General features: G+C 43.2%; 1 protein-coding gene across 1 annotated transcript in view; it reads right to left on the reverse strand.

The window, feature by feature from the left end:
* Window positions 1-3,397: 3,397 nt before the first annotated feature.
* The window catches only part of NXN (nucleoredoxin), a 118,392-nt gene continuing 109,202 nt past the window's right edge, over window positions 3,398-12,587 (reverse strand). The window contains exon 8 of the mRNA XM_088445984.1: window positions 3,398-4,856. Coding sequence (XP_088302110.1) covers window positions 4,674-4,856 — 183 coding nt within the window. The 3' untranslated portion in view covers window positions 3,398-4,673. The remainder of the gene's footprint in view (window positions 4,857-12,587) is intronic.

The following is a 12,587-nucleotide window of genomic DNA, read 5'->3' on the forward strand; positions in this document are numbered from 1 at the left end:
CATATTACGAAAAGGTATCTATCATCCTGTGATGAAATGCAGGTTAATGGGAAAACACCCCTAATTTAGAGGCTTTGAGCTGCTGCCTTTCGGCTGTTTGGGATCAGGCTCAGGCAGGTTTTGAGGAAGCTACATAAATTAGTGCATTTATTTTGACTACTGAGATGTGGAACAATGAGAAGCAGGTCTACTCAAAGCCGGCCCTAATACTTTTGATGTCCTAGGCAAAATTTTAGTTGGTGCCCCTTAGCAGATAATCCAACCACCAAGCTTAGTGTTTATAGACGGACACCAAACATAATACATTGGCTTATGGCTTACTTTAATTATTAATGTATATTTTGTGCGTGTAGCACGTGTTTCTAACTATCCATGCACCCTCCTTTGTTACAGCCCGCAGTGCAGAGGTGAACAATTAATCACTTATTATACTGCTGCGGGCCCCCTTAATTGCGGCGAGCCCAGGTCAGTGCAATGTACCAACTGCACCGCCACTAGTTCCGCTTCTGACCCAGCACCACTCTCCATGTCTCACAGTACAGCACCCATCACCAGCAGCACAGATCAGAGGCAGCTGACAACACCCATCACCCCTCTACCACACAGCAATCCTCATCCAGCATCCCTCACCTTGCATATACAGAACCCCTCTGCCCTCTCCCAGCACAGCACCTCTCACCCAGCAGCACAGATCACAGCCTCACCCATCAATCATCATCCCTCATCCAGCCGGAATCAGTATGTAATACCGCCGGCCGCATGGCATGACAGCGGAAGCCCGGCCGGGGTGAAGATCCTGACAGCTGATTTTGGCAAGTACCCCTAACCCTACCCTAACCCTCCCTCAGTGGTGCCTAACCCTAACCCCCCTTACCCGCAGCCTAAAGATAAGTCTACCGGGGGGGTGCCTAACCCCCCGGGAGCCCTAAAACCTAACCCTCCCCCCCCGCGGCTGTCCGCGCCCAGCTTACCTTCATTTGGTATGCTGGGCTCCCGGCGTAGGTCTACTGACAGGCGTCGGGATTTCAACGCCTGTCATTAGTACCTTACCGGGATTTGACAGTCGGGAAACCAGCGGTTGGCATATCGACCGTCGGCTTCCTGACTGCATCCCCATCCAGCCAACACATAGCATCAGCACCCCTCACAGCAGTCAGCTCAGTACCCCCCACTACATGCTGAGCTGACTTTAATCAAAACATTTTTAAAACAGTCACTTACTTTTTAAAACTGGCTGGCTGGCTGTGCGTCTGTCCCTGCTGCTTTGCAGCTCATGCTGAAGCCTCCTCACTGCGCTTTGTGGGGTGCCGCTGGCAGCCTGCAGGGAAACAGTGCAAGCTCAGCCTGCTGGACTCCGCAAAGGCCCATGGGAAGAGGAGCTGCTGAGGCTGGGCCCAGTGCAGTGTCCACTGCCCCCACTGTGCAACGTCTGCTACTCTGCTCCAGCTGGAATGGGTATGTAATGCTGGCTGTCGAGATGCCTCCTGTCACAATACTGACAGCAGCATGCTGCTGATGGTTGGTATCCCGAAAGGGGTCAGGTAAGTAAACTAACCCTCACCCCTTCTCCCCCTAACCCTCCCTTCTTGTAGCCTAACCCTCCCCGTTAGTGCCTAAACCTAAGATTCCTCCCTTTCTGCCTAAACCTAACCCTCCCCCCTAGGGGTGCCTAATCCTCGCCTCACCCCCCCCAAAACCTATTGCTAACCTCCCCCTCCCTGCGGCTAACACTAAGGTCGCCCAGCTTACCTTCCTTTAGGAACGGGTCCTCCTGGACTCCGGCATCAGAATTAAGATAGGCTTCGGCATGTCGACGCCCCTATCTTAATAAACCTCGTCAGGATCCCAGTGTTGGGATTGAGACTACATCCCCTCCAGCCTCCCTGGACTGGCTCCGCAGCGGCAGCCCGCTGTTGCTGGCTGTAAGCTGCCTGTTGCAGCTCGATCGGAACAGGAAGCTCCGGTCACAGCCGTCTACCCACTAGCAGAGCCCCGCCGTCCAGGTGCCTGACAACCGCCGCCAGCTGTTTCGTTGCTGCCTTTCCCCTCAGTTTGCTGCTACCAAGCACGATCAGAGCTCAGGTGACAGTGGACACAAGCAGCGGTAGTAGTAGCTGCCCTAGCCGGCAGCAGGTGCCCCATGCCTCAGTGCCTGCCCCAAACATCTGCCGGCCCTAGGCGGGCTTGGATGCCCTTAAGCATTCCAAATGCCCTAGGCATTTGCTTAGATTACCAATGCCTAAGCTCTGGGTCTAGTTCCCCCTTAAGCCTGGCCAGCGCAGTTCTTGGTTCATAAAGAATGATGCAAGTGAGTGCAGCTAACTATTGTACCCTTGTAACAAGGCCATTTTTGCTGACACTGAAGGAGAAAAAATAAGTACTACCAGCTGCTTAAGCTAGAGACAGAATAAAGACAGTGTGGAAGACTTGGAACTGAATTATATACTAGACCAGGGGGCATTTTTGTCAACTAACTTTCTCTACTCAACTAGACTGGAGGTAACCCATTGTAAGGGCTGTCCTGTAGTATTAATATATATTTTCCACTTTGCCACGTTAGAATGCCGTACCATAGTGTAAGCCCACTTCTGAAGATACATTTTCAAAAGTGATTCAGGTTCAGTTTCCCAATTAAATGAAATAAAGGAAATTCAGCCACTATACATGCAGTAGGTTTTAAATAAATATTGCCACTTTAAAAAATCTGCATATAATACAGATATTCATCCTGACAATATACAATAATTACCTTATATCATGGAAAATTTCTAAGATCAGTTGGGGGCTATTATAAATTGAGCAATTTTTTATTTCCGTCTCTCTGCTGAAATAAACAATTGTTAAAGCTATTTATGTGTCTGGAGCAGATTCTGATGTCATTATTCAGCCTTAAATAGTAATGTAGGAGTTACACTCACCTCCCATCCTGTACAACACATGCCTAACATACTGCTTGTTGGCCTACAAATGGCTTAACCACTTAACTGACACACTTTTCCCGGCAAAACCAGTCAGAAATTGTTTTGTTTTTTTCATTTATTATAGTTTAAAAAGTATTTTTAAATATATATTTAAATATTTTATTGAAAATATGCCTAGGGGTACCTTGTACCACCCCATGTCCATAGGCCCTCATTATAAAATAACTTCCCACCCCCCATTGGCAATAGACCTCCCAGTAGACATAATTCCTAACGGTACCCCCCTGCACCCGCCTAGTAGTAAGAAAAAAAAAAAAAAATCCCCTCTTTTATAAGCCAACCATTCCCTCCCCTGTAAAAGAGATATGACTGTCCAAGTATTCATAATCAGGTCATTATGCAACTATAAACAGAACATAAAATGACCACCACTATATATTACCCATGTAAAACAACTGCAAAAATACATCGCAATATTTACACACAAGATCACTTTATTGAAACTGGCTTAACGTCTCAATCAATGTCTGTTGGTCAATATTTTGACTGTCAAATGTTTCTGATAACTCTGTTGCAGTGGTACGGCCTAGTCGCCAGTAGTTCACAGGACATGCTGTATATGTGATCACATTAATACAAGTCACAGTCGAGAATACTGCTTTGACAGAAATAAACCACCTCAACAGACCAGAATAGATTTATCAGAAACCTCTGTCTCACTTATACTCAAATGCCTTGTTCCTAATTTTACATTCATGTGCCTTCCTTGTTCAATACAAGGTACAAAAAAAGAAAAAAAAACAAAACACAATGCCAATATGTGCTAACTTCTTTCTAAACAATATATATTTTGCTCCACAGGAAACTTGTGCAGAATTTTTGAATAATATTACAAGACAAACATTTTCTGAACATTGATGATGATGATCTGACTTTAAAGAACCCTGCAAATATATTCCACATCCTTTGTCCTTTAGAATATAAAAAAGTGTGATTGTATGGATGTTGGGATAGTTGTAAAAGTGAAAATACAAAAAATATAAGTTAATACCAAAGAATGTCAGGTTTGTGCTTTACATATAACAAAGTGGCAAAGATGTGAAGAGTTAGTATAATTGGGACAGAGAAACATTATATAACAAGATAGTCCCAAGACAGATATGAACATGTGCACAGCACTGCTAATCCAGAATGTGACATGATACAGTACATGAATACTGACTTGTGAAATTCTATTCACGGTACATGTAGCTCCTTGAACATATAAAAGCAATCAAGCAAAAAACACTGACAGATTGTGTATTAAAACTGCATGTGATAACAAAACAGGGAAATAGAAATACAATGCTTTAGAAGTGCCTGATATTGCAGACTTGTAATAAATCAAATGATGAAAATACATTTACTAGAAATAACACTTTTGCGCTGCTGAGGCAGCCAGTTGTAGGAGGACATCAAAACCTGAATTAGAGACATTCTTAATAGCAAAGGTTTAGGGCCTACTGCTGATGACTAATATGACATTCAAATCCAGGCTGGCAATACACTTGGTGAAGCTTTCTTCAGAGGCATTTGGCGAAAAACAGTTCTGAAGGAGGATCAGATTGTTTTAAAAACAAAACACAAAAAGGCACCTCGACAAGGCGTTCTCAGAAGAGATACCATTTAAAATCCTTGTGGCAAGAGGAGATAAGTATTTGTGGTTTTTTTTAATAACTTTCTGCATTGTATGAAGACTGTATCAATATCTTGTTAAATGGGCTCTGGTTTCAGTTTTTCTGCTAAGAAGTCGTTGACAAAACTCTCCACAATCTCTGGTGTGATCTCCTCCACATCCATGACATACTTTGCCCTGGCAGACATGTCCAGTATGGTTAACAGAGGAGCGGCTTCTGGGAGGTTTGTGAAATCCCGCAAGGAATCTGTCATGTCATCCTGGAAAAAACAAAGACAATCAATATTCCTGCTGAAAAAGCAAACCTATATGTGAAAGAAACAAATATGATTAAAACCTCCACTGTAGTGTTCATAAGACCCCCAAAGGGGAGAATTGCTTTTCACATGGGAAATAAGCAGAGGCCAATTAAATTAGAAGACCCCCAGTGAGCATCATGCTTAGGGATAGTGCAGGTTTCAGAGGCATATTTACAGTACCATAGTAGCTGGAGGTGCAGTTGCTACAGTGCCTGTTTTCCGTGTCAAAGGTACATATGTGTGTGTGTGTGTTTTTGTTTTACTCTTGGGTAATATATAGGAGCCATTGCCAATTTCTGCAAATGATCCACAAATGTCATGGTAGGCCCCTGCCTGATTGTGACTGTAATACATACACACGTTTGTAGGTCTAACATACACCTAGTACAAATGTCACTGCTTAGAGCTGGACGCATCCCGTCTGACTCAACATATGTACGGATTTAGTAACTACATCTCCCATGCCTTACAGAAAGGCTGTAGGTAACGTCTGTTGAAATCCTATCTGAGCTCGCCGTTTTCTGGCTGAGATGACTGCACGTGGAAAGAGTGGCTGGATTTATAAAAATAAAAATTTAAATAGAAAAGAACTGCATATTTTATTTATTTTCACTAGAGGGTACCAGTGGTCACTTCTCTCTAGACAAAGGGCAGTGCCAGGACAGTACTCTGAAAGCTGAGAACACAGCGAGAGACAGAGAACAGGAAATTCCAGGTTTAAATACATAGATATACAGACAACACCTATAATGGTTGTAATGGGACTTGTGCCAATTCAAATGCCATTTTCCAAATATGGATTGCTTTGTACAAATGGTTTTACCTCTCTGCACTGCAAAACAATGTATATACCATTCTCTTAGATGCCAGCAGGTTATACATGATTATATAGTTGAATACAACAGAAAAAAAAAGTTATTTTTAGAAAAGCAATGTGTTTTCCTACTGCCCATCATCCAAACTGAGCACTGTGAGATTTGTGGCTTCCTGACTGAGTGGTTTGCCATCTGCACTCACAAGCAACATGGTGAGGAATGTTTCTTTTCTAGTAGTAGGCTATTGTGTTCTGGTTAAATTATATCAACATTGTGGGATTTATCAGATTTGAGCTTTCTGACATACAGTATACAAAGGCAACATTCCTTCTGTTCAGCTAATAGGCCGTTCCATATGGCAGCATTTACTAACACACTCTTCAATTCTCTTTACAGCTAAACCATGCTATATGAAGTCAATTCTAGACTGAAAAAAATACACTTAACCAGTATTATTGCAGTTGCTTAAGTTTATGATTCTCCAGCCAGGATGACTGAAGTTGTTTTCAGAAGTGTCCATGTAGCAGCCCATCAATACTCTGAAATCACTTGCAATGTTTCCCAGCACTCTCTTTCCTGTGGTATCAGGCACCTGGTCTGTGCCCAAAGCCTGTAGGGCAGGGATGGGGAACCTCAGGCCCAGGGGCTGTATAAGGCCCCCGGAATCATTTGGTCTGGGCCTCTGAGCTTTTTTCTGCTAGCCTCATCTGGCTAGCAGGGTGCCTGGAATAGCACCCTGGAGCCAGAATCTATGCAGAAGTGCCGCCTGGGGTGTCCTTAGGATGCTTCAGACTATCACACCGCTGCCCTTACAGCTCCTGAGGATGCTCCGGGCATGCTGTAATCACCGGCGATTGTGGCCCCACCCGTGTGACATCACACAGAGGGGACGTGGCCTGCACCAGGCCCGCAAATAAAATTCTATATATCAAAATGGCCCTCGGCAGAAAAAAACGTTCCCCACCCCTGCTCTAGGGTATCAGGCTGAGGCTGTCAGAGCAGATTTCCAACAGAGGAGTAGAAATTATTGTCATACTGCTATTTTGTATGGTTTCTATAGAGACTATCCTGCATAATAACCCTAGCATCTCTCCATCATTACTGGCTTTTCAAAAATGTAGCTGCTGCAAATTTGCTGCAGAAAAGCCCCAAGGATGGTAAATGTCTCCCAAATACACAGTATAGTATAGTAAAATACAAAAAACAAACATTCATAAAATAGGCAAAATGTTTACAGAGGTGTGTGTAACTTTAAAGTACCTCTTACAATTATCCAAGTGCATGTTTTGTTCTAACAGAAACTTATATCACTTAATTTTCATGACATATATACATATTAATGAAGCATTTTGCGATTTCAAATTTGGAGTTATTTCTACATATGTGATAGTTGTACTAAAAGATAAATAATTATTATTAAGAATATTATCCTACCAGTATATTTTTGAAATGTGGGAGGAAACCCAGGCAAGCACAAGGAGAATATACAAACTCCACACAGTTAGGGCCTTGGTGGGAATTGAACCCAATGCCTCAGTGCTGAGAGGCCGTAATGCTAATCATTACACCGTACTATGTAGCAGGAAGATCAGACACGACAGCTATAATTAATTGACTCAGCGCTGCTGTATCCTTACCTTCAGAAGTACCAGCTATATGTGACACCCGAGGGCCTGCTAAGTATAGAGAATGATGAAGAATAGGTTTATTGGGAAGGAAGGGAATTTACTAACTTTCTGCAATAAATTCCTGCCTACTCTTTCTGCATTAACATGACTAAACATAGTTATACAGCATCAGACAGATACACATTACTAATATATCTCCCTTCTTTTTATTACACTCCTAAATGCCGCTTTTCATCCACAATGCTACATAAACATATCTGTACCACCTCAAACACCTCAAATCACCCGTTCTGCAATCGGTGAAAACAATTTCGCCGTCATGGTATGTCACTGCACATAAACTGAACAACTTGCTCCATGCTGCCCAGAACATTCAGAAACACTGTAGTCTCCCTCACAACTACATGTACAGTACATACCACTATTGGCCACCAAACTGGTAAGCCATGGTCAATGACCCTGTCACTTTTGTTGGTGTTTCCTAATGCAAAACAGACAGCTGGAAAAGCAGTGAGTCCTGTTGCAACTTACATTTCTGATTACATTCCCCGAGCAAGGAAAAAAAATCACCAACGTTTCAGGGCTTATGAGCCCTTTTGTCAAGGTAACAAAAAAAAAAAAAAAAGAAAAACCCTTGACAAATATGTATAAATAACAATGCAGCAATGATCCGGCACTCACTGTGTGAAAATACACGATACTTGCTCTGGTGCCCTCCTAACAGGGAATAGTGGGCCTGATTCAGAGCGCTCGCTCTGAATCAGGGAGGGCGCTTGTCTTTTAAGTTGCGGCCTCCTGGCCGCTCGCATAGCTGTGGGTGACCATCAAGACCATCGGGCTTACGACGAGACCCTTACGGTAGGATCTCGTTGCCGCAAGCCCCAGTGGACTTCCTGCTCTAACAGAGCAGGAAGTCAACCTACTGATATCACGAGTGATGTCAGTAGGGCCGCCAACAAACGGCAGGCGTTCCTGCAGGAACGCCTCTGTTTGCCCAGCCACCCCCCCCCTCCCCGCCTACAAAAAGTGGTGAGCTGTCGATCAACATCGACAGCCGCCCCTTTTGTAGTGAGTCCCTGAGCGAGTGCTTTTTGCACTCACTCCAGGGCTCGCGCAGTGCGCACGCACTGGCCCACAATCGACCAGCTTGCGAGTGGGTCTGAATCAGGTCCAGTGTCCCCACCAAATAGAAGCACAAAGAGGCGGCACTCAGAGACCATTAAACGAAGTTGAAATAAAAGCAGTGGTTTATTGCAAAATCATCAACATTTCGGGGCAACACGCCCCTTCATCAGGATGCAGAATACCACAATGTATTCAGCATCCTGATGAAGGGGCGTGTCGCCCCGAAACGCCAAGATTTTGCAAAAAACACTGCATTATTTTCAACTTCGTTAAATGGTCTCTGAGTGCCGCCTCTTTGTGCTTTATATATATATATATATATATATATATATATATATATTCAAGGGATCATCACTCTCACACAATTAGATACGAATCCTGAATCCTCAGTGGTCTGCCTCCAAATGGGGCTCCACATATATAATGCAATATATCAAAGAAGAGTGCTCTCTTACATACCTATATAAGTGCCCCATTTATCTGCGTTAAGGTCTGAGCAGATCACTCCTCATGACACACTGAAGAATTTAGTGCCATGGTTTACATTGGGGGTTCAATGGGCTTGGTGCAGACCTCTGTTGTCATGGCTGCGGATGAGATACTTCCTGTGTTTGCTTGTCACGGTGGAGCGTAAACAGGAAGTGCTGCGCACTTCCAGTCGAGGCACGCCGGGTTTACTGTGATCGTGGTCCTTCGCTGTTGTAATCTCTGACATGCCTGGATGCTTGTACCTGTGCATGGGGGTTTAGAGGTAACACTGGGCTGTATCAGTTAACTGATGACTTTGAGTAGTGTTTTTTTCCACTATATTGGAGGGTGGGTGGACCTGTAGGAGATGTCATTTCCAGAGGCGTTACACATGGGATACAGACTGGTAAGTGGTCTGGGTATTTATAGGGAGTAGTAGACTGTAGTTTTTTGGCTTCTTGTCTCATCCTAAAGAAGGTCTCTGTGTAGACCGAAGCGTTGTGTTATTAAATGGATATGATGTGAATGTTGGAATAAAACTTTTTCTTCTATCAAAAGCCCTGGTGAGTTGGTGAGTGCACTCTTCTCCGATATATTGCATTACATATATATATATATATATCTCTACTATCTCCAACATGCATGCGCAGTGGTAGCTGGACCACGTGCCGCCCCTCCAAAGGCTCCATTGCAACGAGCTTCGAGACAGACTGAACGGAGGACCATTCTGAACAGGGAAGGGGTACACTAGGGAGGGGTAGGACAGAGCAGCAGGCAGACCACAAATGCTGGGTCCAATGTAATGGTATAAATACACATACATAGGGGATGCAGTCCTGCCGGCTTCCCGACTGTCAAATCCTGGCAGGGTACTAATGACAGGCGTTAAAATTCCGACGCCTGTCATTATCCCTACGCTGAGAGCCCGACGCCCCGCATACCAAACGGAGGTAAACAGGGCAGCAGGAGCGGACAGCCGCATGGAGGGAGGGTTAGGCACCCGACGGGAGGGTTAGGCTTAGGCTAGGGGAAGGGGGGTTTAGGGTTAGGCACCCCCGGGGGAGGTTAGGGTTAGGCACCCCCCCCAGGAGACTTAGGTTTAGGCTGCAGGGACGAGGGGGGTTTGGTTTAGGCACTTAGGGGGGGTTAGGGTTAGGCACTATGGAGGGAGGTTAGGGTTAGGCACCCCTAAGGGAGGGTTAGGGTGAGTTATACTTACCTAAATCCCCTGTCGGGATCTTCACTACTGCCGGTCTTCCGGCATCGGCCATAGGGCCGGCGGTCATTCATACTGATTCCACCCATACATGTAGACATACAAAAAAAACGTAATCACTTCACTACACTATACTCCCTTCACTAGACTGCACTTAGTCGCACACAGATATACAAATATAGCATATCAAATAAATTACTGTGGTCTCATGAAGTGGTTTTGTCACATTGCGTTGTGACAAAGATGCATATTAGAGTAAAAATTATGCTATACTGCTCGGCGCAGCTCACTCGCGCCAGTCGTCTTGAGACTAGGTGTACATCTGTATGTAGAAAATATTTAACCTACAGTATTCAGTCAGGAAACAGCACAGAAGCGCAGATAGGCAGTGACTTGTAATAAGAAAAATCTCTAAGTTGGATGGAGATGAAGTGAGGACACTAATGAAGGTCAATCTGTTAGTCACATTGTCTGTGTCATTTTGAAATGACATAATGTGCTCCTCCTATTTTTAAAATTAATTCCTTTACATTTGGACTGCACTGCTGAAAAGAAACAGATGTGAAAAATAACACAAAATCTTTCCTTTCCCAACTGAATAACATGATAGATTACAGACATAAAAAAGTTAAGCATTATGTATTGAGTATAACAGGTCTTCAGTACACAAAGTTCCACACACACCTCTCTTCATCTGTAAAAACAGGTCTTGTATTTCACTGTCAAAATGATAGGCTCTGCCACATGTCAACTTAATTAATGGTATTTTATTTATGAAACAGGCACATTGTAATTTATATCAAAGTTACACTGTATACAAATTACAGGCATGTGTTACAGACAGCTGTAAACTGTATATTGAGGTGCATAAATGAAAATTGCATCATCCACCAGGACAGGTGTCCAAAACCCCCATCCAAAGGGAAAATTAAAACACGTTCAAACATTCCATAAAGTTGTTACATGGCTGAACAAGTAGCTGCTTCTTTGCGCTGGGTAGTAAAATGTTTGTTAAATAAAGAGTATGCATATAAATAATTTTATGAAAGATCTGTGTGGAATCCTATTGTACAAATCATGAACTTGTCCATGATAATGGATGTACAACACTGATAGTACTAAAAGCATACAGAAAATAAGTACACTGAATAAATACTGTTTCTCCATGCTACTGTAGGTGTTAGTGTGATTATTTTTTAAAGAAACGCACAGGAAGATGCTAACATATTCAGTACAGTGTCAGACAACATTGTCACAAGGTAAAGGTAAAATAAAATGCAGATACACTAAGTGATTTTAAATATGCCCTAGCATGCAGTTAATGACTCCCTTGCTCCTGACAAGAATCCTCTGTTAAGTGGTAGAAGAGTGACCTGTCAAGATCACTCAAATGCTGAACAGATAAATGATTATAAAAGGTGCACATCTGGTTTAAAGAATGGAGAATTGGTTGAATTCCATTAAATGCAGAGACAGATATTTTCAGCTATGTAAAGAATGAAAATTAAATAGCTAATATATTAAGTGTTAAGGTGCCTACACTCTTAGCGATATTTTACACGATTTGCCCGATTCAGATGTATCGTGACGACAAATCATGTAAAATATGCCTAAATCGTGAGTGTCCACACACGATCACTATGCCGATGCGCGTCCCCGCAGGTCATACATTGCATCTTCAGATCTGCCGTGCTCTAGGGCAGCTTTGCCAATCTGGGACACGATGCACTGGAAAAAGCTAAGGATGCACGATAGATCGTTTGTCACATTGGACACATTTTTACACCAAATCGTGTGCAGGACTGCCGGGGGAGGGTTCAAGGGAAATAGTACATGATGTTGGATCGTGAGCACATCGCCAAGTGTGTAGGCACCTTTAAATCGGTATTTTAAATATGTATACTTTAAATGGAATCAATAAATTCTTAGTTTTTAACAAATTGGTATTACCATTTTAAATAAAATAATTTAAATATGTTGCAGATGTAAAGTAAATAGTATAACTGTCGCAACATGTCAAGGTTTGGAACTGTTGCGACAGTTACAGCACAAGTAAATGCTTTAAACATGGCATGTTAAAAGTAAATGAGCAGCAGTCTCAACACCATAATAAATGGCAAATGTGGGGCATGTGTCGTTATTTGCCTTAGCGGGAAGTTACAGTTGTGAAACATTTTTTGGTGTAATATAAGAGCAGGAGGGACATTCTGACTCATTTTCCACAGAGAGGTGAAACTTACTGCAACACTAAAAATACAGGATGTCACCCAGTACTCAACTTATAGGGTTATCTTCCTACTTCCTTGCAAAGCAACACTGTGGACACCATGTTCACGTAATGCTGCGTACACACTGTACGATTAAACAGGATGATATGAACGATAACTATATCATTATCGTTCATATAGTTCTGTTTCTGGCCCCCTCAAACGACCAAACG

Source organism: Taudactylus pleione, unplaced genomic scaffold (assembly GCF_031769625.1).
Source record: "Taudactylus pleione unplaced genomic scaffold, aTauple2 ptg000391l, whole genome shotgun sequence".
Lineage (NCBI taxonomy): Eukaryota > Metazoa > Chordata > Amphibia > Anura > Myobatrachidae > Taudactylus > Taudactylus pleione.